This window comes from Monodon monoceros, unplaced genomic scaffold (assembly GCF_005190385.1).
Source record: "Monodon monoceros isolate NGI ecotype Baffin Bay Population unplaced genomic scaffold, NGI_Narwhal_1 Super_Scaffold_5, whole genome shotgun sequence".
Lineage (NCBI taxonomy): Eukaryota > Metazoa > Chordata > Mammalia > Artiodactyla > Monodontidae > Monodon > Monodon monoceros.
The window spans coordinates 86,131,572-86,158,048 of NW_021703782.1; the positions used below are offsets into that span (position 1 = coordinate 86,131,572).

The 26,477-nt window shown below is 36.8% G+C and overlaps 1 protein-coding gene across 4 annotated transcripts in view; it reads left to right on the top strand.

Annotated features, from left to right (window-relative positions):
- The window catches only part of FKTN (fukutin), an 89,932-nt gene that overhangs the window by 6,767 nt on the left and 56,688 nt on the right, over positions 1–26,477 (top strand). For all 4 annotated transcript variants that reach the window (XR_003790822.1, XM_029203207.1, XM_029203206.1 and 1 more), the window contains exons 2-5: positions 4,169–4,228; positions 8,022–8,225; positions 20,537–20,814; positions 21,496–21,628. Coding sequence is in view for 3 of the 4 variants with exons in the window: in XM_029203207.1 (XP_029059040.1) it covers positions 4,169–4,228; positions 8,022–8,225; positions 20,537–20,814; positions 21,496–21,628 (675 nt within the window). In the remaining variant the exon portion in view is untranslated. The remainder of the gene's footprint in view (positions 1–4,168; positions 4,229–8,021; positions 8,226–20,536; positions 20,815–21,495; positions 21,629–26,477) is intronic.

Genomic DNA, 26,477 nt, shown 5'->3' on the forward strand with positions numbered 1-26,477 from the left:
CTCCTCGCCATACTCTGTGCCTTGGGAGGCTGACCTCTGTGGACTACATTAGCTGAGCTCCCTTGCTCTTTGTTTGCCATTTGGGTTTAGCCAATGGGAAGCATCAGCTGGAGACTGGAGACCAGGAGGAAAGAGGCCAGGTTATTTATTCTCTTGGTTCTCCATTTGTAGGACCATTGGTTGATAGTGACTGCATTCCTCCTGTACAGCAAAGTTGTAGCCACTGCATACCATTAACTGTTCCTACCGAGGTGGATTAACCATTAAGATAATGAAATTTAAACTGCAGCTCCCCTCACTTCCAAGGCTCTCGGAGGAGCCTTAGGAATATGTTACAAAACTGTGTATTTTTGTAAAGTTTGCAATAGATAATTTATTGCATTTTTTTTCTGAAAAAGGACCACCAAAATTGTATAATCTTCAAGCTCTATAAAAATGGATCCTCTTATGTCCCTATCCTTGACTCTCTGAGCTTAGATAAGTGCAAAGTTTTCAGGGAATGAGGAACTGCTGAGTAACCTATTTGGGAAGGATATGATTAAATATTTCATGGATAAAGTAATAGTTTGGATTGGTCTTATAGGATGAGTAGGAGTTCTCCATGTAAAGAAGGATGGGAGGGCCATTACAAATAGAGGAAACAGCCTATGTAAAGGGAATGAGCTATGTGTATGTTTAGAAGAGGAGTACACTAAGTAGAGACCAAAGGAAACACAAAGGTCCTGAGGCAGGAACTTGCCTGGCAGTTTTGAAACAGCAGAGAGATCACTGTGGCTGTAGAGGAGTGAGAGAGGAGAATAGTAGGTAAGGTCAGAGAGTTCTATATTTTTTATGGCCTTGTAAGCCACTATAAAGGCTTTTGCTTTTATTCTGAATGAGATTGGGGACTCTAGGAAGGTTTTGAGCTGAAATGTGACACGACCTGACATTTTTTAATAAAAAGAAGTAGTGCGGATGCTCCGTTGAGAACAGATTGTAGGGGCAAGGGCTGAAACAGACCAGTTAGAAGGTGTTCTAGTAATTTACATGAGATGATGATGGCTTGGACACAGGAGCTAGTGGTGGAGTTTGTGAGAAATGGAAAGTAGAGTTATCAGGATTTGTTGATGGGCTAGATGTGGGGTATGAAAGACAGAAAAGAGTCAGGGATAATGCTAGGTTTTTGTGTGTGTGTGTGGCTGTGCTGGGTTTTTGTTGCTGTGCGTGGGCTTTCTCTAGTTGTGGTGAGCGGGGGGCTACTCTTCTTTGCGGTGCGCAGGCTTCTCATTGTTGTGGCTTCTCTTGTTGCAGAGCACGGGCTCTAGGCACGCGGGCTTCAGTAGTTGTGGCACGTGGGCTCAGTAACTGTGGCTCGTGGGCTCTAGAGCACAGGCTCAGTAGTTGTGGTGCACGGGCTTAGTTGCTCTGCGGCATGTGGGATCTTCCCGGGCCAGGGATCAAACCCATGTCCTCTGCATTGGCAGGTGGATTCTTAACCACTGCGCCACCAGGGAAGCCCCAAAGCTAGTATTTTTGACCTAGATAATTGGAAGGGAGAAGTTGCTGTTTAACGAGATGGGAAAGGCTAGAGGAAGCAAGTTTGAGGAATGGTGAAGATCAGGAGTTTTTTTGTACATACTAAGTTTGAGATGCCTATCTGACATCCAAATGAAGAAGGTGAATAGACATTTGAATATATAAGTCTGGAGTACAAAGGACTGATGTGGTTGGGAATATAAATTGGGGGTTGTAAGCATATAGATTGTATTTAAAGCTGTGAGTGGATGAGTTACCAAGGAAGTAAACATAGAGTAAAAAGAGGAGGAGAAAAATCTCATGGTCTGAGCTTTGGGACCCTCCAACATGTCAGGGAGCTGAGAAGAAGTAGCAAATGGGACCAAGGAGTAGTTGGAGAGAAATAGCAGGAAACCAGAAGTATGGGGATCCTGAGAGCCAAGTGAATGAAGTGTTTAGGTGAGGCAGACGTGATAAATAATTCTTGATAGATCAAATAAGACAAGAACTCATAGTTGACCATTGGATTTAGCAATATGGAGGTTACTGGTGAACTTGATGAATACTTGGCAGAGTGAACTTAAGCTCAAGTAAGTACATGACAGGAGAGAAATTGGAGGGAGTGAGAACGGACTACCCATTAAGAGTTTTGCTGTAAAGGGGGACAGAAAATTGTTAGTTGGGAAAAGAGAAGTCAAGACGTGTTTTTTGTTTTAATTATTTAAGATAGGAGAAATAATACCATATTTGTATACTGATGGGAGTGATCCAATAGAGAAAACAAATTAAACAACTCAGAAATTTAGTTTTATCTACTAATGTAGGGCTATGGTGAACAACAAGTGGCTATATTATAGAATTTGCAATCTTTTTTCAAGGATGAGGATCACAAAGCTGCCTCTGATGTTGTTTTGTAAATATCCTTGGTATATTTTCTTTGTAAAAAATTAATTTATTATTCAAATATAGTTGATTTACAGTATTATATTTGTTTCAGGTGTACAACATAGTGATTCAATATTTTTATAGATTATACTCCATTTAAAGTTGTTACAAAATATTGGCAGTATTTCCCTGTGCTGTACAATATATCTTCATAACTCATTTATTTTATACATAGTAGTTTGTGCTTCTTAATCCTCTACCCATATCTTGCCCCTCCCCACTTCCCTCTCCCCACTGCTAACCACTAGTTTGTTCTTTATGAGTCTGTTTATGTTTTGTCATATTCATTCATTATTTTTTAGATTCCACATATAAATGATATCATATAGTATTTGACTTTCTCTGTCTGACTTATTTCACTAAGCATAATATCCTCTAGGTTCATCCATATTGCAAATGACAGGATTTCCTTTTTATGGCTGAGTAGTATTCCAGTATGTGTGTTTGTGTGTGTGTGTGTGTGTGTGTGTGTGTGTATGCGCCACATCATCTTTTTCCATTCATCTGTTGATGGGCACTTAGGTTGCTTCCAAATCTTGGCTATTGTAAGTAATGCTGCTATGAACATTGGGATGTATGTATCTTTTCGAATAAGTGTTTTCATTTTCTTCAGACATATAACCAGGAGTGCTCTTGTTGAATCCTAGAGAAATATTCCTTGGTGTTAAAATGTTACTGTTTAAGTTGCAGAGCTTGTGAGGAGAGACCAGTTCTGGTTCTACCTTAATCACTCAGTATACCTTTCTTCCTTCCTTCCCTCCAATTAGCAAACTGTTATTAAGCATTTTACTAGTTGTCAAGCACTATGCTAGATACTGGTGATACAAAGGTGGATTGGATTTGGTCCCTGCCCTTGCGTTTACAGTTTAATGGGGAAATGAGTCTCCTGTTTAGGAACTTGGAGCACACTTCATTTTCAGGGTGATAATATTTTTACTGCTTTTCAAAATCCTTCCATCTAACAGATAAAGAGCACATTCAAGGCATAAGAAACTTCTTTGAGCTTGAAACATTCTTCCTCTTGTCTCTAGACCATCAGACATTCTTTCTCCTGTGACTTTCAAAGTGTTTTGGTGATTAACACATGAAGAACTGATAATACTTTTTTCCTTCTGATTCTCTAGACCTGAATGTTTTAAAAAATATTCTTTAAAAAATAACTCAACATTTGCAAGTATGATATATGTTATGAAAAGTGTGGGCATTGGAGCTCTCTCTGGAACAGAAATAATAATGCCTACTTTGCAGGATAGTTATGCGAGATAGATGAGAATACATAATTCATATGTGGAAGTACACTTAGAAGCTGCTCAATAATTATTATACTTTCTTATCACTTTGCCAAGGTCTGCAAACACTAAGTCAGTGTGTGGAGGTAAGCTGAAGTTAGGGATATGGAGCTAAATGGATAAACACTAATTCTAAAGAGATAGCAAAGAGTTTACTATTCATTGATGGACATTAATTGGTTCAGAGATGTTGACCATATTTATTTACTTAAGTGATGACACTTAATTAAATTATAGCAATCTGTCAGTGTTTTCCGTCTTGGGTAGTTGTATTATGTACTTGTAGAATTCTTAGCTCATGACTGTATGAAAATAGGTATTTAGATAATGCTTTTTAATGATTATGAACCAGTTATATAGATTGAATCATACCTACCCTAAATGTAATGTTGCATGCTGGGCTTTGAATTTACTACAATTTTTTTTTTTAATCTTCCTAGAATGGAGCTGGTTTATCAAAATCCAAAGGAAGCCGAATTGGATTTGATGGCACACAGTGGGTATGTATGATAATCAAGAACTTCCTCAATTGCCATGTTCATTTAGTTCATTCATTTATATACTTAATAGGTATTTGTTGAATGATGACAATGATAATAGCTAGCTTTGTGAAAACAGGTAGTAGGTGATAGAAAGGAAGAGGCAGACCCTGTGCCAAGTGCTTTACATGCAGTATCTCATTTAGTCCTTGTGCAAACTTTAAGAAGTCAGTACATATGTTTATCCTCAGTTCACTTAGAAAGATTAAGGTTGGTTGGCTAATAAGTGGCTGAGTCCAGATTCTAACTGCTTGCCTCCAAAATCCTCATTCACTGAGCTGTGGTACTTCCCCAAGTGAATAAATATGTGCATCAGAATTGAACCAAGAATAAAGGTAAATAGGAGTACCTATTTACCTAGTAAATTTACCTAGTAAATAGGAGTTTAGGAGTAAAAATCTATTCAACATGTTTTCTTTTTTTTTGGCTGTGCCGCAGGGCTTATGGGATCTTAGTTCCCCAACCAGGTATCGAACCCGGGTCCCCCGGCAGTGGAAGCACAGAGTCCTAACCACTGGACCACCAGGGAATCCCATGTTTTCTTTTTAAGATAAGGAAAATTAGCAATATGTACAATAAATCCCTGTTTCACAGCCTGTACATTTATACAATTTATAAAATATATTTTCTTTTTTCTAATCAAATTTAGAATGAAAAACAATGCTAAAAAATTACATTTATCCTGTTAGCATACATATTGGATATGACTAGTTATTTCTTGTGGATACACTTCAATCTTTGGCTTCTCTTTAACCAGAGACATGAGAGGCTTTAGATTAGAAGTGAGTTTTCAAATCACCAAGCAGCTATAAAGTAGTGATAATTTTAGGTCATTGCTGATACCAGTTGGATTTGAACTATTGTTTAAAAAGTAAAGCCTGGGATATCCTATATCAGGCTCCTCAACTATCAGGTCTAGAAGTATCAATGTAAACTTTTAATTTATTAAAAGTAGCAGTTCTGCTTTGCGAACTTAGGGTAGTCTGAGGGGAAAGGGAAGCCCTATCTCTTTCATTCAGGGAATGACCCTTGAGGTGGGAGAAAATAACAGATTGTTTTAAAAGGGTTGACTTCCAAGATAAATGAGCAAAACATTACGGAGCAGCTTACTACATTCAGTGAGTTCTCTTTGTTAATTACATTGCATGGTACTGAAAATCACTCTGTATAATATTTGCAAAGTCATAGGGAAGGGAGAAGTAGTACTAAAATACTTTTGTTCTAATATTTTAGAAGGAATGAAAAAGTGAAATGTCATCAATAGATGTGATACTGAACCCTGATAAAATCCTAGAATGAGTTATTAAACAGATAATTTGAGGGGCTTAGAAGAGAAAATATGATGATTATTAGGAACTAGGTGTTCACTAAGAGCATGTCCTGCCAAGCCCTTGTAGAAGAATGGACTGTTACAGTCTCATTGTATCCTTTTTTCAACAAGACGTTTTTCTTTCCTGTAAACAAAATGAATTACTGAAGGTCAGATGATAATAGTCATGTTGATCAAGAATTAATTGGATTTAGAGTCAATTGGACATCTATGTCCAGGGAACCTTGATGATTGCATTGATAACAACCTGGAAGGCATATTTAGAAGGTGAGTTGTAGAATCTCTCCTTGACCCTGCCCTAATCTATATTTATATCAATAATCATAATGAAGCTGTGTGTTCATCAAGTTGAAAGAGATTCATTCAACAAACACCAAGCTGAAAGAGATTCATTCAACAGACATTTATTAAGCACCTTATATGTACTAGTATCTGTCATCTCATCATCTTCCTTCATCTTTTATTCTCCTAGTGTAAAGCACAGAAAGTAATAGCCATGAAAGAAAAAATTTTTGATAAATTAGGCTCTCAAAATTTAAAACTTCTGCTCATCAAAAGCCACCATTAAAAAATGAATAGCTAATGCCACAGATTACAAAATATTTGCAAAACATGTATCTGATGAAAGATTGGTATCAAGGATAAATGAAGAACTGCAATTCAGTAATAGACTTTTTTGTTCATAATCTATCAAATTCAACAAGTGTTGTATTCCTGATTTGCTAAGAGGTTTTAATCATAAATAGATATTGAATTTTGTCAAATATTTTTTTGTGTTGAAATTATCATAGAGTTTTTCCCCTTTACTCTGTTGATACGGTGAATTTTATTGATTGATTTTCAAATGCTGCCTTTCATTCCTGGGATAAACCCTACTTGGTCATGATATTTCCTTTTTTTTCTTTTTTTTGGTCCTTTTTTTAAAAACTACAGGAATTGATTTTTTAGTATCTTGTTAAGTATTATTGCATCTGTGTTCATGAGGGATGGTGGTATATAATTTTCTTTTTTTGTAATGTCTTTGTCAGGTTTTGCTATTAGGATTACACTGGCCTCATAAAATGAGTTTGGAAGGATTTCCTCCTGCTCAGTTTTCTGAAAGAGTTTTTGTACACTGGTATTATTTCTTCTTAAAGCTTTGATAGAATTCACCAGTGAACCATCTGAGTCTAGAGTTTTTTCTTGTTGTTTTGATGGCAGGTTTTTTTTTTTTTAATACATAACAAATTCAATTCTGTTAATAGTTATAGGGCAAGTCAGATTTCCTGTTTCATCTTGTGGTAGTTTTCTTAATCATGTTTTTAAAGAAATTTGTCCATTTCATCTGTTATTGAATTTGGGGGCATAATTGTTTATTCTAACTTTTTACTTAGTTGGCTTTCCCACTAAGAGATGATAAACTCTTCTAGAATAGAGATTATTATATTCTTGGTATTTGCATAATATTCTACATTAAAAACAAAGGATAAGAGACTGATTCCTGCCTTTATCTCATTTTTTAAATTTTTATAATTCTTGATACTCTATTTATTTATCTTGTATATGTTTTTATAAGTTTCCTCAGATTTTTTAAATAAGAATTTATCCTTAACTCCCTGAAACATCTTTTTTTGATGGCATACGTCCCTTTGAAATCATTATTGCTTTCACTAAAGTAGGCTTTTAAGCAATAACGTATTTCAGTTATTCTATTTAACTTGACTACACTTAGGTATTATTTACTCCTAAGTGTGATTGTTGTTTCAATTCTAATTTTGAAATTTATTTTTTCCAGTAGGGTGTTCTGCTTACCGCTCAACAGAATTATATTTTTAAATATTACAGTATTATTAGAAAAACAAACTGTAGATAGGAATGGTCAGGCAGGGGATGTATTTTAGTTTGTCTTTTGACTGGCAAGATTATTAAGCAGTATTTCAAATACGAAGAAAAGTGGCACATACAACTGATTTTTGGTTTCAGAAAGGTTGACATGACTGATTTTTGAAAACTGAAAAGGCTGGTATTTCCTGTCCCACTTTTGCTTGAAAAGATTTAGCTACTACCAAGGGAATAATTTGTAAGCCCAAAGTTCTCATTTCAGATACTACTTCCTCTATGAAGATTTTGTTATCCTTTTGATGTACAGTTAATTAGTAGCTATTGTTCTGTACTTTATAATATGTTGCATATATTTTTACTATAGCATATTTTACGTTGTATTGTAAATATTTGTTCATCTTCCTCAGTAGACTGTGTACTTCTTGAGAACAGGGACAATGTATTATTTATTTGTGGGTTTTATTTTTTTAGCAAAATAATAAGCATGCAATCTACTGAGTAAGCAGTCTAGATACCCTTATAAAATTAATGAATAAAAATTTAATAAGATAAATTATTGTATTGGTTTAGAAGAATTAAGGGGATTCTTTTCCTCTCAAACAGCGCACAGTTAAAAAATTTATTATGCTAACATCCAGTCAAAATGTACCTGTGTTCCTTATTGATCCTTTGATTCTGGAATTGATTAATAAAAACTTTGAACAAGTCAAGAATGCTTCTCATGGCTCCGCTTCAGAATGCAAGTTTTTCTGTGTTCCAAGGGACTTTACTGCATTTGCACTACAGTATCACCTATGGAAGAATGAGGTAAGATGATTTGCTTTCAGATAATGGAGTGTCTTTTACAAAACAGTATGGGATTAAACCAATTTAAACTGTAAAACATTTTAAAATTTTCATAAAGACTTTTATAGATTGTATCAGGAATACTTTAAGCAATAAGTAACAAAACACAATAGTGGCTTAAGCAAATAGGGGACTTATTTTTCTGATATAACAAGAGGTTAAAATGTTGGTGGCTGTTGGTATTAGTGGAGCTGTCCACTGAAGTCAGCATGTGCATCAGTGAAATTCTTTCTGCATTTCTCTCATCCTCACAAGGTAGCTGTTGTAGCGCCAGGGTATCATAGTGACACTATCTTTTTTTTTTTTTTAATTACTAATACTGGTGTTTATTATCACCACAAACAAGATGAGAGTACCATTTTTTTGTACCTTTTTAAAAACTGACTTTTTTCAGCCATTGCATGAAGAGCCATCTTTTATGTCAAGTTATATACATGAATAGGCCAACTGTGTCTCATCCAAACTTTGTCCAAAATTTGGATATCTAATCATTCTTTTTTTAAATTTCTTATTAGTCATCAGTGTTATACACGTCAGTGTATACATGTCAATCCCAATCACCCAATTCATCACACCACCACCCACACCACCCCACCGCTTTCCCCACTTGGTGTCCATACATTCGTTCTCTACATCTGTGTCTCAATTTCTGCCCTGCAAACTGGTTCATCTGTACTGTTTCTCTAGGTTCCACATATATGTGTTAATATACGATATTTGTTTTTCTTTTTCTGACTTACTTCATTTTATATGACAGTCTCTAGATCCATCCATGTCTCAACAAATGACCCAATTTCGTTCCTTTTTATGGCTGAGTAATATTCCATTGTATATATGTACCACATCTTCTTTATCCATTCGTCTGTCGATGGGCATTTAGGTTGCTTCCATGTCCTGGCTATTGTAAATAGTGCTGCAAGGAACATTGGTGTGCATGTGTCTTTTTGAATTATGGTTTTCTCTGGGTATAGGCCCAGTAGTGGGATTGCTGGATCATATGGTAATTCTATTTTTAGTTTTTTAAGGAACCTCCATACTGTTCTCCATAGTGTCTGTATCAATTTACATTCTCACACACAGTGCAAGAGGGTTCCCTTTTCTCCATACCCTCTCCAGCATTTGTTGTTTGTAGATTTTCTGATGATGCCCATTCTAACTGGTGTGAGGTGATAGCTCATTGTAGTTTTGATTTGCATTTCTCTAATAATTAGTGATGTTGAGCAGCTTTTCATGTGCTTCTTGGCCATCTGTATGTCTTCTTTGGAGAAATGTCTATTTAGGTCTTCTGCCCATTTTTGGATTGGGTTTTTTTTTTTTAATATTGAGCTGCATGAGCTGTTTTTATATTTTGGAGATTAATCCTTTGTCCATTGATTTGTTTGCAAATATCTTCTCCCATCCTTTCGTCTTCTTTATGGTTTCCTTTGCTGTGCAAAAGCTTTGAAGTTTGATTAGGTCCCATTTGTTTATTTTTGTTTTTATTTCCATTACTCTAGGAGGTGGATCGAAAAACATCTTGCTGTGATTTATGTCAAAGAGTGTTCTTCCTATGTTTTCCTCTAAGAGTTTTATAGTGTCTGGCCCTACATTTAGGTCTCTAATCCATTTTGAGTTTATTTTTGTGTATGGTGTTAGGGAGTGTTCTAATTTCATTCTTTTACATATAGCTGTCCAGTTTTCTCAGCACCACTTATTGAAGGACTGTCTTTTCTGCATTGTATATCCTTGCCTCCTTTGTCATAGATTGCTTGACCATAGGTGCGTGGGTTTATCTCTGGGCTTTCTATCTTGTTCCATTAATCTGTGTTTCTTTTTTTGTGCCAGTACCATATTGTCTTGATGACTGTAGCTTTATAGTATAGTCTGAAGTCAGGGAGTCTGATTCCTCCAGCTCCTTTTTTTTCCCTCAAGACTGCTTTGGCTATTCGGGGTCTTTTGTGTCTCCATACAAATTTTAAGATCTTTTGTTCTAGTTCCATAAAAAATGCCATTGGTAATTTGATAGGGATTGCATTGAATCTGTAGTTGCTTTGGGTAGTATAGTCATTTTCACAATATTGATTCTTCCAATCCAAGAACATGGTCTATCTCTCCGTCTGTTGGTATCATCTTTTAATTTCTTTCACCAGTGTCTTATAGTTGTCTGCATACAGGTCTTTTGTCTCCCTAGGTAGATGTATTCCTAGGTATTTTATTCTTTTTGTTGCAATGGTAAATGGGAGTGTTTCCTTAATTTCTATTTCAGATTTTTCATCTTTAGTGTATAGGAATGCAAGAGATTTCTGTGCATTAATTTTGTAACCTGCAACTTTACCAAATTCATTGATTAGCTCTAGTAGTTTTCTTGTGGCATCTTTATGATTCTCTATGTATAGTCTCATGTCATCTGCAAACAGTGACAGTTTTACTTGTTCATTTCCAATTTGTATTCCTTTTATTTCTTTTTCTTCTCTGATTGCTGTGGCTAGGACTTCCAGAACTATGTTGAATAATAGTGGTGAGAGTGGACATCCTTATCTTGTTCCTGATCTTAGAGGAAATGGTTTCAGTTTTTCACCATTGAGAATGATGTTGGCTGTGGGTTTGTCATATATGGCCTTTATTATGTTGAGGTAGGTTCCCTCTGTGCCCACTTTCTGGAGAGTTTTTATCATAAATTGGTGTTGAATTTTGTCAAAAGCTTTTTCTGCATCTATTGAGATGATCGTATGGTTTTTATTCTTCAGTTTGTTAATATGGTGTATCATATTGATTGATTTGTGTATATTGAAGAATCCTTGCATCCCTGGGATAAACCCCACTTGATCATGGTGTATGATCCTTTTAATGTGCTGTTGGATTCTGTTTGCTAGTATTTTGTTGAGGATTTTTGCATCTATATTCATAGTGATATTGGTCTGTAATTTTCTTTTTTTTGTAGTATCTTTGTCTGATTTGGTATCAGGGTAATGGTGGCCTCATAGAATGAGTTTGGGAGTGTTCCTTCCTCTGCAATTTTTTGGAAGGGTTTGAGAAGAATGGGTGTTAGCTCTTCTCTAAATGTTTGATAGAATTCACCTGTGAAGGCTTCTGGTCCTGGACTTTTGTTTTTTGGAAGATTTTTAATCACAGTTTCAATTTCATTGCTTGTGATTGGTCTGTTCATATTTTCTACTTCTTCTTGGTTCAGTCTTGGAAGGTTATACCTTTCTAAGAATTTGTCAGTTTCTTCCAGGTTGTCCGTTTTATTGGCATAGAGTTGCCTATAGTAGTCTCTTAGGGTGCTTTGTATTTCTGCGGTGTCTGTTGTAACTTCTCCTTTTACATTTCTAATTTTATTGATTTGAGTCCTCTCCCTCTTTTTCTTGATGAGTCTGGCTAATGGTTTATCAATTTTGTTTGTCTTCTCAAAGAACCAGCTTTTAGTTTTATTGATCTTTGCTGTTGTTTTCTTTATTTCTATTTCATTTATTTCTGCTCTGATCTTTATGATTTCTTTCCTTCTGCTAACTTTGGGTTTTGTTTGTTCTTCTTTCTCTAGTTCCTTTAGGAGTAAGGTTCGATTGTTTATTTGAGATTTTTCTTGTTTCTTATTTCTTATAGCTTGTATAGCTATAAACTTCCCTTTTAGAACTGCTTTTGCTGCATCCCATAGGTTTTGGATCGTTGTGTGTTCATTGTCATTTGTCTCTAGGTATTTTTTGATTTCCTCTTTGATTTCTTCAGTGATCTCTTGGTTATTTAGTAACGTATTGTTTAGCCTCCATGTGTTTGTGTTTTTTATGTTTTTTTCCCTGTAATTCATTTCTAATTTCTTCGTGTTGTGGTCAGAAAAGATACTTGATATGATTTCAGTTTTCTTAAAGTTACTGAGGCTTGATTTGTGACCCAAGATGTGATCTATCCTGGAGAATGTTCTGTGCACACTTGAGAAGAAAGTGTAATCTGCTGTTTTTGGATGGAATGTCCTATAAATATCAATTAAATCTGTCTGGTCTGTTGTGTCATAAAGCTTCTGTTTCCTTATTTATTTTCATTTTGGATGATCTGTCCATTGGTGTAAGTGTGGTGTTAAAGTCCCCCACTATTATTGTGTTACTGTTGATTTCCTCTTGTATAGCTGTTAACCGTTGCCTTATGTATTGAGGTGCTCCTGTGTTGGGTGCATATATATTTATAATTGTTATATCTTCTTCTTGGAGTGATCTCCTGGTCGTTATGTGTGTCCTTCCTTGTCTCTTGTAACGTTCTTTATTTTAAAGCCTATTTTATCTGATATGAGTATTGCTACTCCAGCTTTCTTTTCATTTCCATTTGCATGGAATATCTTTTTCCATCCCCTCACTTTCAGTCTGAATGTGTCCCTAGGTCTTAAGTGGGTCTCTTGTAGAGAGCATATATATGGGTCTTGTTTTCATATCCATGTAGCAGGCCTGTGTCTTTTGGTTGGAGCATTTAATCCATTCATGTTTAGGGTAATTATCGATATGTATGTTCCTATTACCATTTTCTTAATTGTTTGGGGTTTGTTTTAGTAGGTCCTTTTCTTCTCTTGTGTTTCTCACTCAGAGCAGTTCCTTTAGCATTTGTTGTAGAGCTGGTTTGGTGGTGCTGAATTCTCTTAGCTTTTGCTTGTGTGAAGCTTTTGATTTCTCCATCGAATCTGAATGAGATCCTTGCTGGGTAGAGTAATCTTGGTTGTAGGTTCTTCCCTTTCATCACTTTAATTATATCATGCCACCCCCTTCTGGCTTGTAGAGTTTCTGCTGAGAAATCAGCTGTTAACCTTATGGGAGTTCCCTTGTATGTTATTTGTCGTTTTTCCCTTGCTGCTTTTTTTTGTGTGGTACGTGGACCTCTCACTTTTGTGGCCTCTCCCGTTGCGGAACACAGGCTCTGGACGCACAGGCCTAGCGGCCATGGCTCACGGGCCCAGCCGCTCCGCAGCATGTGGGATCTTCCCGGACTGGGGTACAAACCCGTGTCCCCTGCATCAGCAGGTGGACTCTCAACCACTGTGCCACTACGGAAGCCCTCCCTTGCTGATTTTAATAATTTTTCTTTGTCTTTAATTTTTGCCAATTTGATTACTGTGTGTCTCGGCGTGTTTCTCCTTGGGTTTATCCTGTATGGGACTCTCTGCGCTTCCTGGACTTGGTGGCTATTGCCTTTCCCATGTTAGGGAAGTTTTCGACTATAATCTCTTCAAATATTTTCTCTGGTCCTCTCTCTCTCTCTTCTCCTTCTGGCACCCCTATAATGCGAATGTTGTTGCGTTTAATGTTGTCCCAGAGGTCTCTTAGGCTGTCTTCATTTCTTTTCATTCTTTTTTCTTTGTTCTGTTCCACAGCAGTGAATTCCACCATTCTGTCTTCCAGGTCACTTATCCGTTCTTCTGCCTCAGTTATTCTGCTATTGATTCCTTCTAGTGTAGTTTTCATTTCAGTTATTGTATTGTTCATCTCTGTTTGTTTGTTCTTTAATTCTTCTAGCTCTTTGTTAAACATTTCTTGCATCTTGTCGATCTTTGCCTCCATTCTTTTTCCGAGGTCATGGATCATCTTCACTATCATTATTCAGAATTGTTTTTCTGGAAGGTTGCCTATCTCCACTTCATTTAGTTGTTTTTCTGGAGTTTTATCTTGTTCCTTCTTCGGGTACATAGCCCTCTGCCTTTTCATCTTGTCTGTCTTTCTGTGAATGTGGTTTTTGTTCCACAGGCTTCAGGATTGTCACAATCTATCTTTTGATGGAAAATTTTTCTCAGGAGCTTCTGGTAAACTGCTTATAGCTCACTGTCTAGAACTATATTCATATGTCTCCGTGTTGTGAAGGTGGCTAAAAAAACAGGTATTTAGCATTTTCATCAGTGTAGGCAGGCAGGTAGGAAGGGATTTGGTGTTGAATTTTCAGTATCTGCCACATAAGGTATACATGAAGGTAGTATTCCTCGTCTATAGCACTATTCTTGACAGTTTGTAAGTGCATAGGAGTTGTTTGATACTCGAGTGGAGTGCTTCTTATGTGTAGCCAAAAATTCAAACTTATATTTTCATCCTTTTTAAATGGTTACAAAGCAAAGGTTAGATAGTAGTCCAAAAAAAAAAAAAAAAGGTCTCAACCAAACATGTCAAAAATTTGCTTACTCCTTTATTTGGAATACCTCTGACTTTTCAGTTTCACTGTTTTTCATTCTGAGGAGTTATTCAAATAAGAGTAAGAAAATTAGCATCAGATTAAATGAGCTCAACTATTTAGTCAGCCACCCATGATAGATGTGCACTAGCTCTGCAGTGGATCTGTTTTAGTTGCGTTGACCCCTGATAGGTGGGGCTTATGTTCCAGGGTGACGGTATGGTCTGGCAGAGCACTATAAGCTGCATGTTTCCTTGATTACCCAGACTCTTAGACAAGGTCTCAAGAGAGTGAGTTTTGACTTTTTTCTGCCTATGGTTCTTCCCAGGCAGTGATGCAGGTGATGAAACAGATAACATGTTTATATAACATGATGTTTGTTTGCTTGTTTTTTTTTTTTTTTTTTTGCGTTACGCGGGCCTCTCACTGTTGTGGCCTCTCCCGTTGCGGAGCACAGGCTCCGGATGTGCAGGCTCAGCGGCCATGGCTCACGGGCCTAGCCGCTCTGAGGCATGTGGGATCTTCCTGGACTGGGGCACGAACCCGTGTCCCCTGCATCGGCAGGCGGACTCTAAACCACTGCGCCACCAGGGAAGCCCTGTTTGCTTGTTTTTTCGTTCCTCCCAATTTTATATTGATATTTTGAAAATATTTAAACTTATGGAAAAGTTAGGACATGGCATTTTAATCAAAAGAATACTAGTACTAAGTTTAAAAAGTCAGATAGTAAGGCAAAGCTCATAATGAAAAAGATCAGTATCTGACTCTTCTTTCCTCCCCAGCCCTTATTCCCACTCTTAGAGCCAACCACCTTCAACTCTCTCTACCTTGTTTATCTTCTCCTTTATAAATGAAATGTTTATGCTTCTATTTTTAAAATATTTCATATTTAGATTATGAATTATGAGAATTAGAATTTGTCTCATGTAGACACACGCGCACACACACACACACACACACACACTCTTCTCCCATTACCATGACTATATCATATTTTGTGGTTAAATCAATAGTCAATGTTTATCTTACTATGAATATATAGATAATCACATGAATGCTACCTAGTTTACTCTGAATATTTTCCTTTTCTTATATGACTCTCTTTCTCTTTTTTTGTTTGCTAGTTTTCTATATATTTATCAATAATCCATGTATGAACTCTGCAGCAGAAACAAAAAACTCTCAGTAGGATCAAATACATCAGATCATTTCTCAGTTCCTTTTTTTTTTTTTCTGGAGACATCCCTCCTAGATCTCGTGGTCTTTCTGCCCTAATACAGTCTGATCTGCTCTGCAGATGCTGTTGTGTAACTCCTCTTCGCAACATTTTAGGAGTTCTCTTCGGAGAAAGGTTGAATGGGAGGTTGAAACCTTGCATATCTGAAAATGTTTCTTTTTACCTGCACGTTTGATTTCTAATTTGCTCCTGCTCTGTAACAGTTGTCCCCAAATTTAGTGGCTTAAACAACAACCATTTATGTAGGTTATGATTCTGTGACTTAGCAATTTGCATAGGATTCAGCTGGGCAGTTCTTCTGGTCTCAGCTAAGTTCACTTATATAGCTGCCAGTCAGCTAGGCAGCTCTGCTTCTTCAGGATGGCTGGCTGTCAGATGAGGCTGTGGAGGTGCCTGGGCTATGTGTCTTTCATCATGTAGGTTAGTCTAGGCTAGTCAGAGAAAGCAGAAGCATGCAAGGTCTCTTTACATTGTTAAAATATGAAGAGTTCTTATCCATGAACATGAAATATATCTCCTTTAATTTAGGTGTCCTTTGGTGTTCTTTAATAGAGTATATTTTTCTTACAGATTTTGTGCATCTTTGTAAGATTTATTTCTTGCTACCTTATAGTTTTATGTGCATGGGGGGGTGTTAATGTAGATACTTTTCCTCTTCTTTTGCCAATTCATTATTATGTGTGAATTAGAATGCTGTTGTCTTTTGTGTTTTGATCTTGTTTTCCAGCAACTGTACTGAACTCTGAACTCTATAGGTAAACTCCAATAGCTTCTCTCTCCTCCCTCAATCCCCTACCTCCTTTTCCTCCCTCTCTTTCATTTTCTCTCTCTTTGAGTGTAGGTCATTGTATTCTCTGCACAAAAAGATAATTTTGTCTCTTCCTTTCCAACTCTTATGCCTAATTTCTTTTTCTTGTCTTATTGGTTTAGGTAGGACCCCCAGGATAATGTTGAATAAAAGTGTCTTTCTTTCTGAACTTATTACTTGGATGTTGGACTTCCAAAGTTTCATTTTCTTATCTTTGCTCTCTGATTTTTTTCATCTCTTTTGTTAACTGTTCTACTTTTAAACAAAATCTTTAACAATGCCATTGATTTTTTTCATATTTTGCTTAAAATTTAATATTTTTATTTTCTAAAAGCTCTGTGTACTCTGTTTCTTATAGTAGCATTCTTATTTTATGGGTGCAGTTTTGTCTTTTTCCCTCTTCAGATTTTAAAGGTTTATTGTTTTTCTTTTTTTTAACTTTTTTTTTAAATAAATAAATTTATTTATTTATTTATTTTTGGCTGCGTTGGGTCTTTGTCACTGCACCCAGGCTCTCTCTAGTTGCATCAAGAGGGGGCCAACTCTTCGTTGCAGTGTGCAGGCTTCTCATTGTGGTGGCTTCTCGTTGTGGAGAACAGGCTCTAGGTGCATGGGCTTCAGTAGTTGTGGCACATGGGCTCAGTAGTTGTGGCATGCGGGCCCTTAGAGCACAGGCTCAGTAGTTGTGGTGCACGGGCTTAGTTGCTCCATGGCATGTGGGATCTTCCCGGATCAGGGCTCGAACCCGTGTCCCTTGCATTGGCAGGCGGATTTTCAACCACTGCGCCACCAGGGAAGCCCCAAGGTTTGGTGTTTTTAAAAGAAAGTCTTTTGCTTTCTACCGCATTTTGTTTTTGAAATTCCCTTCTTTGTGGGTGTTTGGGTTTTGGTATGGTTATTTTATTTTGTCTGTTTTTCATGATACAGGTTTTCTATAGTGTTCATTGATCTTTGTTCATATTTAAGAATGAGGCACTGAATACCAATTGGAAGCTTTTTTTTCTGGTTAGGCCTCATTAACTGGTGGACTTCACTATAGGGTAATAAGAGTATGCCAGCTTTTTCACTGCAGAGACTCCTAAATGTCAGTATTTGTAGGTCATTCCTATTGGACTGTTTGAGTTCCTCATAGAAAAAGCCTACAAAACTTATAAACCTTTTTTACAACAAGTATTTTATCATTCCTTTATTTTCCCAAAACGAAGTCTATAGAAATTATAACTTACCTACATACATAATCTCCCAAATCCTGTAATGTCTCTACTATAGTATAAAGTAGAAATGAAAGGAAATGTATATTTCAGTGTGTAAATGCCCAGGCATGACTACACTGGAAGACATAAGGAAGTAATTCAGATGCTTGCACTTATCCTACTTATTTAGTAGGACCACTGAATGTGACAACTTCCAATATAGACTCTATTGTGAATGATATTGTTTTTAGTAATATAGTTTTCCAAAACAGTAAACAAGTTTCCAACAGCAGAAAAGTAAAATTGGCTCTCCTTTAACATGGCGATTGTATTCCTCGGAAATGGAGGCTCACATAATTACAAATACGTTTTTCACTACGTGACTATCTGATAGAACATTTGAAATTATGCAGGACACAGGATAGATTTCCATATTTTGGATTTTAGGATGTCTCGTGTACCTGGCCTAGACCTCTAAATGCCAGTTGTGTCCTCAATCATTATGATAACTGAAAATATCTCCACGAATTTCTAAAATGTCTCTTGGTTATAGTACTACTTGCCTTGAGAACCAGTACTTTAGAAGAAAGAGAATATGCCATAATTGGCAAAACCAGAAAGACCAGAGTCAGAAGCAAAAGGTCAGCAACACCCAGAATAAGCACACAGGGTCATGTTTATCATTTTACATAAATGACATCATACAGAGCCCTTGGGTAGTCCTCCCAACACCTTCTCCCAAGGTAGAGCTAATTTATTAGATCACCAGATCTAATTACTATAGACTTAATTTACCTGTGATTTTTCTTTGTTAATATCATTACCATGAAGTGAGCAAACTACTGCCAAGGCAACTGGGAGTAGATGTGTGCAGTACAGTCTTGAGCTAGGCCTTTGCTCCATTTGATTAGAGCAACTACTTTGTTCTTGACTTTCCTCTGCCATGATTATGAAAAGGCAAAGCCATTTCATAGTTCTGCCTATTTTGTCTGTCAGTCTTTCTTCCCACAACCCAACGCCTGATTCCTCTTCAAGTTCTGTCTGGCCTTTTAAATTTTTCCCAAATTTACCAAATTATAATGCTTTTCTTTCATCCTGTACAGTAGATTCCTTCTCTGAGTTGGCCACTCTTACACTCAATCAGTACTTTCCACCTCTTAGGTTTATGAAAAAGGGGAATCCTACAGTTGATAATTCTAGTATAAGGAGTACCAAGGTGAAATTGTATTAGCCAGACTAAGTTACATTAGTTGCTACTAAAAACAACCCGAAAATCTCATTGGCTTAGGGCAAAAAAGGAGTAATTGTCTCTAGACAAAATCCAGTGTGGTTATTCTTGGTCAGCGATATTCCTGGATGACTTTCCTCTAAGCAGTGACTTAGGGATGCAGGCTGTTTCATTTGTATGGCTTCCCCATCTTGTAGTTCTGTGCTTCCCTACATACAGATGGAGGAGGGAAAGCAGGGAAGGTCTTATGGGACATTGTAAGGCCAGGCCTGGAAGTGGTATCTGATACTTCCATCCACATTCCTTTGACCAAAACACGATTTCACTCTATATCCAGAAAGGAGAAGACAGTTGTTATTGATACTGGTTAGCATTCTTTACCAGAATGGTCACTTTCTCTTGTTTAACAGTATAAACAACAACAACAGGTATCTATTGAGCACCTGCTGGTACTAGCCACTTGGTTGATTCTTAAGGTTGAGGAACTTTCAGTCTATTAATGGAGTTTAAACAACTGAAAAACAGTACAATCAGTACTATGATAACGGTTTGTGTGTATTATAAGAGCATAAATGAGGACACAGCTAATCCAAATGACAACATTCAAAGACAGTAAGTGATGTAAATAAAGTACTCTTGAAAAATGTTTATGAATGCTGTGGCTCGTAAGACTTTCAGATGCACTTCCATCCTTTAATAACTTTAATGTCTGGTATTACCACTTTATTTTCCTTAACTGTAGACTAGGTATAATATCGTCCTTGCTGACCTCACATAATTTCTATGGACATCAGATGAGATAATTAATGTGAATGAGCTTTGTACACATTATATAAATATAGACTTAAAGAAATAGTATTGTAGAGTAGAAAGAACCTTGTATTTGGTTAGATAAGACCTAAATGCTGGCAGTGGCTTTGCCTCATTAATTTTGTTTCTTTGGACTTCTGTGAGTCTGTTTCTTTATCTATAATATCTGTGCTCTATAAGATAGATGTCATATGTAAATGCAGTAATGTTTATAAAAGTTCTTTGGAAACTGTACATTTCTATTCAAACATAAGGTGTTCTTAATAATTAATACTGGTTAATCATCTAAAGCACTGGTGTCCAGATTAGGATTAAAAATCTACCCTATAGATTAATCTTGTTACGTGAGAGTTATACTATAACTAATGCTGTTGGAAAATGCACTTTGTTTTATAGTATATCTCAGTCTATTTTCTAATAATGTGCATTATGATAGGCTTCTATTTTAGTAGCAGTTTAAGGTGTTGGGATATAACTATGAGATGAAAACCCTGCTTTTATGAAGCACTTTTGAAGGTTATTAGAAGTGAAATTGAGAATTAGAGGTTTAATTTTAAGTGCTATCCTTATATTAACGTTTACTTTATAGATACTAACCAAAGAACACTATAATGAGTGGGCATTCTCATTCCAAGGAAGATGTGTTAATTTTCATAAAGAGAGTCTTTGAGCATGTCTTCCATGCTATGTGGTTTCTCTTTTTGGTACTTTCCTTTATTCTCCCACTACCACCTTTCCTTCCCCACCTTCATTTTTTAATCTTCAGGCAAAGAGCAGATTAGGACAAAAATATGTATGACTTAATTCAGTGTAAGAATCATTTTAGTTTCACTACTAGTATTTGGTTTTAAATATTCAAGTTTGATGTTTCTTTGGTTTTAGGAAAGCTGGTTTCGGATAGCTGAAAATATGGGATTTCAGTGCCTAAAGTTCGAGAGCAAGGACCCTCGGCTAGATGGGATAGACTCACTTTCTGGAACTGAAATCCCCCTGCACTACATCTGCACATTGGCCAGTCATGCTGTCCACTTGGTGGTCTTCCATGAAAGGAGCGGCAACTACCTTTGGCATGGCCATCTACGGCTCAAAGGACACATTGACAGGAAGTTTGTTCCTTTTCGAAAGTTACAGTTTGGTCGTTATCCTGGAGCTTTTGACAGGTAATTTCAGGGTCTAAAGGGGAGATGTGAAACCTGTCTTGTTCAGTCATGAATTCTTATTCTTTCTTTTACATTTAGTAATTAAATCTAAAATGTAATTCATGTAAATCAGTTTTGAAATGTAAATATTCAACAGGAAGCAACTCATGCACATGTGCCCCAGGAAATATAATATATATCTGAATGTTCATAGCAACATTGTTCTTAATGCCCCACACAAAATGTATGTGCGCATAACGAGAAGAATCGTAGGGCAGGGAAACAAGGAACTCTGAACTCGCGCTCTGTGCAACAACAGAGATGAATCCTACAATGTTGAGTGACAAAAATAAGGCATAAAAGAATACAAATCTTTCTATATATATAAAGAGTTCAAACACAGGGTAAAGTATGTTTGTGGATTTACATACTTAAAAGTAAAAGTGTTCAAAATGTACAAACTTCCAATTATTATGAGATAAATAAGTTCTGGAAATCTGATGTACAGCATGGTGACTATAGTTAACACTGCTGTGTTGTATATTTGATAGTTGCTAAGAGAGTAGATCTTTAAAAATGATACCTGAGGTAATTGAAGAAAATATGCTTGATGTTTAACTATTTGCTTATATTGTATATTTTGAAGAGGCTGCCAATATTCTGAGTTAAATCCTTATAATAAGTCTTAACTTTTGTTTTCAGGCCAGAGTTACAACAAGTTACTATTGATGGATTAGAAGTTCTCATTCCAAAAGATCCAATGCACTTTCTAGAAGAAATACCACACTCTAGATTTATCGAGTGTAGGTATAAAGAAGCTCGAGCATTCTTTCAGGTTAGAGATAACCAAATATTGTACTTTTCAAATTAAAGGAAGTGTATGTATAATATTTCTTGGGGGGGGAATGAAGGAACTTATGGAAAGTAAGTAAGAAAACATCTTTTCTGATTTGTCTGTTTTCTTCTAGATGGTTTCAATTTTTTTTAAAGTAGATTAAACATTAACCTTAAGGAACAATTTCTTCCCCAGTTGAATGGTTTGATATCTATGGAGACCTTGTTTTATTTGGAGACTTTGACAGGTTCATCACTGGCCTCCGCTTTTAGTTAGGATAGCCCATGAACTTTATAAAGATGGTATATTCTGTTCTTGAAGCAATCTGAGTAGGATGAAGCCATGTAGAATATGGACCATGCGGATTTAGAGAGGACTTCATAGAAAATACAGTTTTTCTCAGAGGGTTGGCACTGAATATGAATTTTTTGTGTTTTTGAAGGTTTTTGAAGATGAATGCTACACAAAGACCAAGTGCTTTTGAACTCTACTTTATTCTGCTGCTTTAGCTTTCTACTCAATAAACATTTATTAAAAGCCAGCTTCCCAGGAACTCTCCTGATCCCGGGGGATATAAAGATGATTTTAAAGGACATGAAAGTTCAGCTGTAAGAAATGACATGAAAGAGAAATACAGTGAAATCAGTCAAATATATGGTGGGGTTTTGGTACCCTAATTTTTCCACTTGCCCTTTATTTTCTGGGGTTCCCTTCCAAGAAAGCTGTGTACACAAGGATAGGAGTGGAATAGGAAAATGAAGTACCAGCTGTATCATCACTGGCCAAATGCCCAGCACCCACAAATGCAAGGTTTTTTCTGGTAGGCTGTACTGGCACCCAGGGCCTAGACCTGACAGCCTGGGTGGGCCTTCCTAGCCCTGTTCCCTTAAACCTATAGTTATGTGACTGTGAAGCATACCCAGTCAGCCTCGTGGATGAAAAGCTGGAAAACCGCATGTGTGGCTGGGCCAGCAATATTAGGCAAGTGCTGCCCATCATATCCCCACCACAGAGTAGTAGGAAGCAGAAGAGATGCAGACTGGTGCTTGCACTTGACCACGCATTCACTGTTCCTGCCTCAGGGGAGTTTTTTTCTGGTTGCCACCTCTGTCATAGCAATTATCACAATTAATTGTGAATGTCAGTCTTGTCCCCCTACAAGATTATGTGAACTTCTTGATGGCAGGCATCTTATTTTACTCACCTCTATAGCCCCAGTATCTAGCACAGTAGCTGGCGCAAAGAAAAGCTCCTATAGTGATGGAAAAATGCATGAAGAATAAGGTGCTCATCCGAATCAAATGGTTTCTTTCCAGGACACTTATTAGAGCTACTCTATTACCTAGCAAGCATTTGCCCAAACTCATTTTATTGAACTTTGTGAGAAGGCAGTGTAAGATGTTTCAAGATATTGAGAAATCATGAGAATAGTGTTATATTTTTTTAATTGCATATTTTCACTTTTGCTTTTTAGATTTTAAGGGCAACCATTCAGTCAGCATTAGAGTAAAGAATATGGATGACAGATGCTCAGAGGGCTAATCAGCTTATCATAGCCTCATACTATTGGTGCTTAAAGTACCATCACATAGCAAGGCTATAATGCTATTGAGAGGTTTCTCTTCATAACAGGATCAAGTGGAACTTTGTATTCATTCTCTTTTTTTATGCTGAATCTTTTTTTTAATTTATTTTTTAATTTTATTTTTGGCTGTATTGGGTGTTCGTTGCTGTGCACAGGCTTTCTCTAGTTGCGGCGAGCAGGGGCTACTCTTGGTTGCGGTGTGCGGTCTTATTGCGGTGGCTTCTCTTGTTACGGAGCACGGGCTGTAGGCTTCAGTAGTTGTGGCATGCAGGCTCAGTCGTTGTGGCACACGGGCCTAGTTTCTTTGCGGCATGTGGGATCTTCCCGGACCAGGGCTTGAACCTGTGTCCCCTGCATTGGCAGGCGGATTCTCAACCACTGCGCCACCAGGGAAGTCCCAAACTTTGTCTTCATTCTTCATCATGTTATTTGTGTCCTTCACTAGTAGCAAGACAGACTCGTGATTACTGATTTATTTTCCTCTTCTGCTAATGTACTGTTATTACTGATATAGAGTACCTAATGGGATTGATAACTTTTTTTAATCCTTACCCTCGTAAATGTTTCATTCTTCATCATTTCTTACGTTATAACCACAGGAAGGTCAGTTTTCAAATTAAGGTGAACATACATAACTTTGAACACTTGATGGCGCCAAACAGTCTTAAATACAATGCCTGGTGTTAAAAAAAAAAAAAATCAATGAATCTACTAGATCTCACAAAGCAGCCTCCTAACTTTCTTTCTTTTTTTTTATAATAATTTTTGGAAACGTTTTCAAACTTTCAGAAAAGTTACAGATGCAATACAAATAATTCTTTTTCCTGAACCATTTGCAAGTAAGTTGTCAACATCTGCCCCACAACTTCAAATAATTTAGTATTTCTTGAAAACAAGAACATTGTCCTACATGTCTTAGTACAAAAATCAGGAAATTAATATAAAGATTATTACCATTTAATCCTCATTCAAGTTTTGCTAATTATCCCAATAATGACTATTATAATAAAAGGATTCTGTTCAGAATCACATGTTGCATTTAATTTTTCTGTCTCTTTAGTTTCCTTCAGTCTGGAACAGTTTCACAATCACTTTTTAACTTTTATGACTTTGATACTTTTGAAGATTACAGGCCAGATATTTTGTACATTGTCCCTTGTTTGGGGTTTGTTTGGTTTTTCCTCAAGTTAGATTTAGGTTATATACCTTTAGTAGGAATAACACAGAAGTGATTCTGTGCTTTCACTTCATCCTGTCGGGCGCTGCATGATTTTGATTTGTCCCATTACTATTGACTTTTACATTGATTACGTGATTAAAGTGCTGTCTGCTGGCTTCGCCCTGGTGAAGTTTCTATTTTTCCCTTTGTAATTAATAGGTATTTGGCATGAAGGTACTTTAAAAGTCTGTAAATATTGTCAATATCTTCCTCAAACTTTCAAGTTTCTTTGTTTATATCAATATGAACTCATGATTTCCTATTTTCTTCAATGAGTTATAGTGCACTATTTTCACGTTTATTTTGATCCTCAAACTGTTCCATATTTGGCCAGTGGAAGCCCCTTCATGTGACTTCTGTGTCTTTTTGACATGTCTCCATCATCTTTTGAGCACCTTCTTGCTTTTTGGCTCAAGATATTCTAGGTTCATCTTGTAATTTCCCTGCTACAATCCTGGAATCAGCCATCTCTCTGGATACTGATTCCTTTTAGAAGCCTAGCCTGGATGCCAGGTTTGCTTGCCTGCAGGGCCTCTCAGTGACAGGAGTAGAGTGTGTGTGTGTGTGTGTGTGTGTGTGTGTGTGTGTGTGTGTATTTACTTCTGTATCTATCACGATCCATGAATCCACATTGATGTCTTCAGTCTAATTTATATTTCAATTAAACAGCATAGGGTTCATTTCCATATTTGTGACTCCCTTCTCAAACAGTGAGAAACCTGACTTATATTACCCTTAATATATTTACTTATTTGTTCAGTCTCCCATTATTTCTGCTGTTCCCTCTCCCACATGGATGCTATCCTCATCCTGCTTAGGTGTTGCTCTCCCCCACTGGGCTACTCCCATATATAGACACACTTCTCATCTTGCTCAGGCTCTGGCTCCCCATACTGGACTCTTCTCCATGTGGATGCCCTCGACGCCTTCTCAGGCTCCAATACCCATGCCAGGCCACCACTGTGTGCTTTCTTGCTCTGCCTCATCTAATGGCTCTAGTTTAGAAGAGTCCAGGGAGGGAAGGAGAACAGAGGGGAAGTGCTCTCCTGGCTTACTTTATTTACTTTAATTATTTTCTCAATCTACCAAGAAGTTTAGGACTAGGATAATACACATTTTCCTGCACTTGATTTTGTTTCGGCAGTAACCATCCAAAAATAATTGATGAGCTTCAGTTTGTTGAGTTCCAGTAAAAAACTAGAGGGGAGTATGGAAATATCTGGACCCCTGGCCCAGAAATATCTAGAAAGCCACATTCATGTCCTCTTTCTTCTACTAAGTTGCTCTGAGACCTGGGGCAAATTTCTGAGCCTTAGTTTCCTCATCTGTGAAATGAGTGGACACCTTCTGTCATTTTATTGTTTTTCATCTATATTTTGGGGAAAGATTTGGGGAAAGGTTGCCTGAACAGGAAAGATCATATGGACTGATATTTATATTAGGATTTAGTCTTTTTCTAAGAGGCATGGTAATCCCAAGATTTATGTGAGACATTTTTAAATGAAAAAAAGTATGTATAACTATAACTTTTAAAGCCTGTAACAGATGTATAAGGTATATAGGTATATACATGTTTATACTTTAACGCATATGAGGGTCAATTCTAAGAAATGGAATTTCTGGGAGTGTCATGTTATTTATTAAAGGTATGTCAGAGCTGGGAGTGTGTCTATGCAGGGGCAGCCTCAGTTGGACATAATTGTCAGAGTAATGTTTTTGTAGAACACAAAGTTTTCATTTCTGTTACTTAATTTGATCCTTTCAGTTACTCTGTGAAATAAGCCAAGGATTCACCATTAACTGATAAGAAAACTGAGGTTTCAAGATGTAAGTTACATAGTCATTATTGGCTGAGCATGGAGTAAATTCTGGGTCTCCAAATTTCTAGCTCCAGGCTTTCTCCCCTACAAAAGGGATATGAACATGCATCTCTCATGCCAATCATATGTTCTAAGAGAATTGTGGCTCTGAGGATGTTTTCATATTGAAAAGATCCCACATACTTTGTGTATTCTGGAGAATGTAACTTATCTTCAGGAATCCGT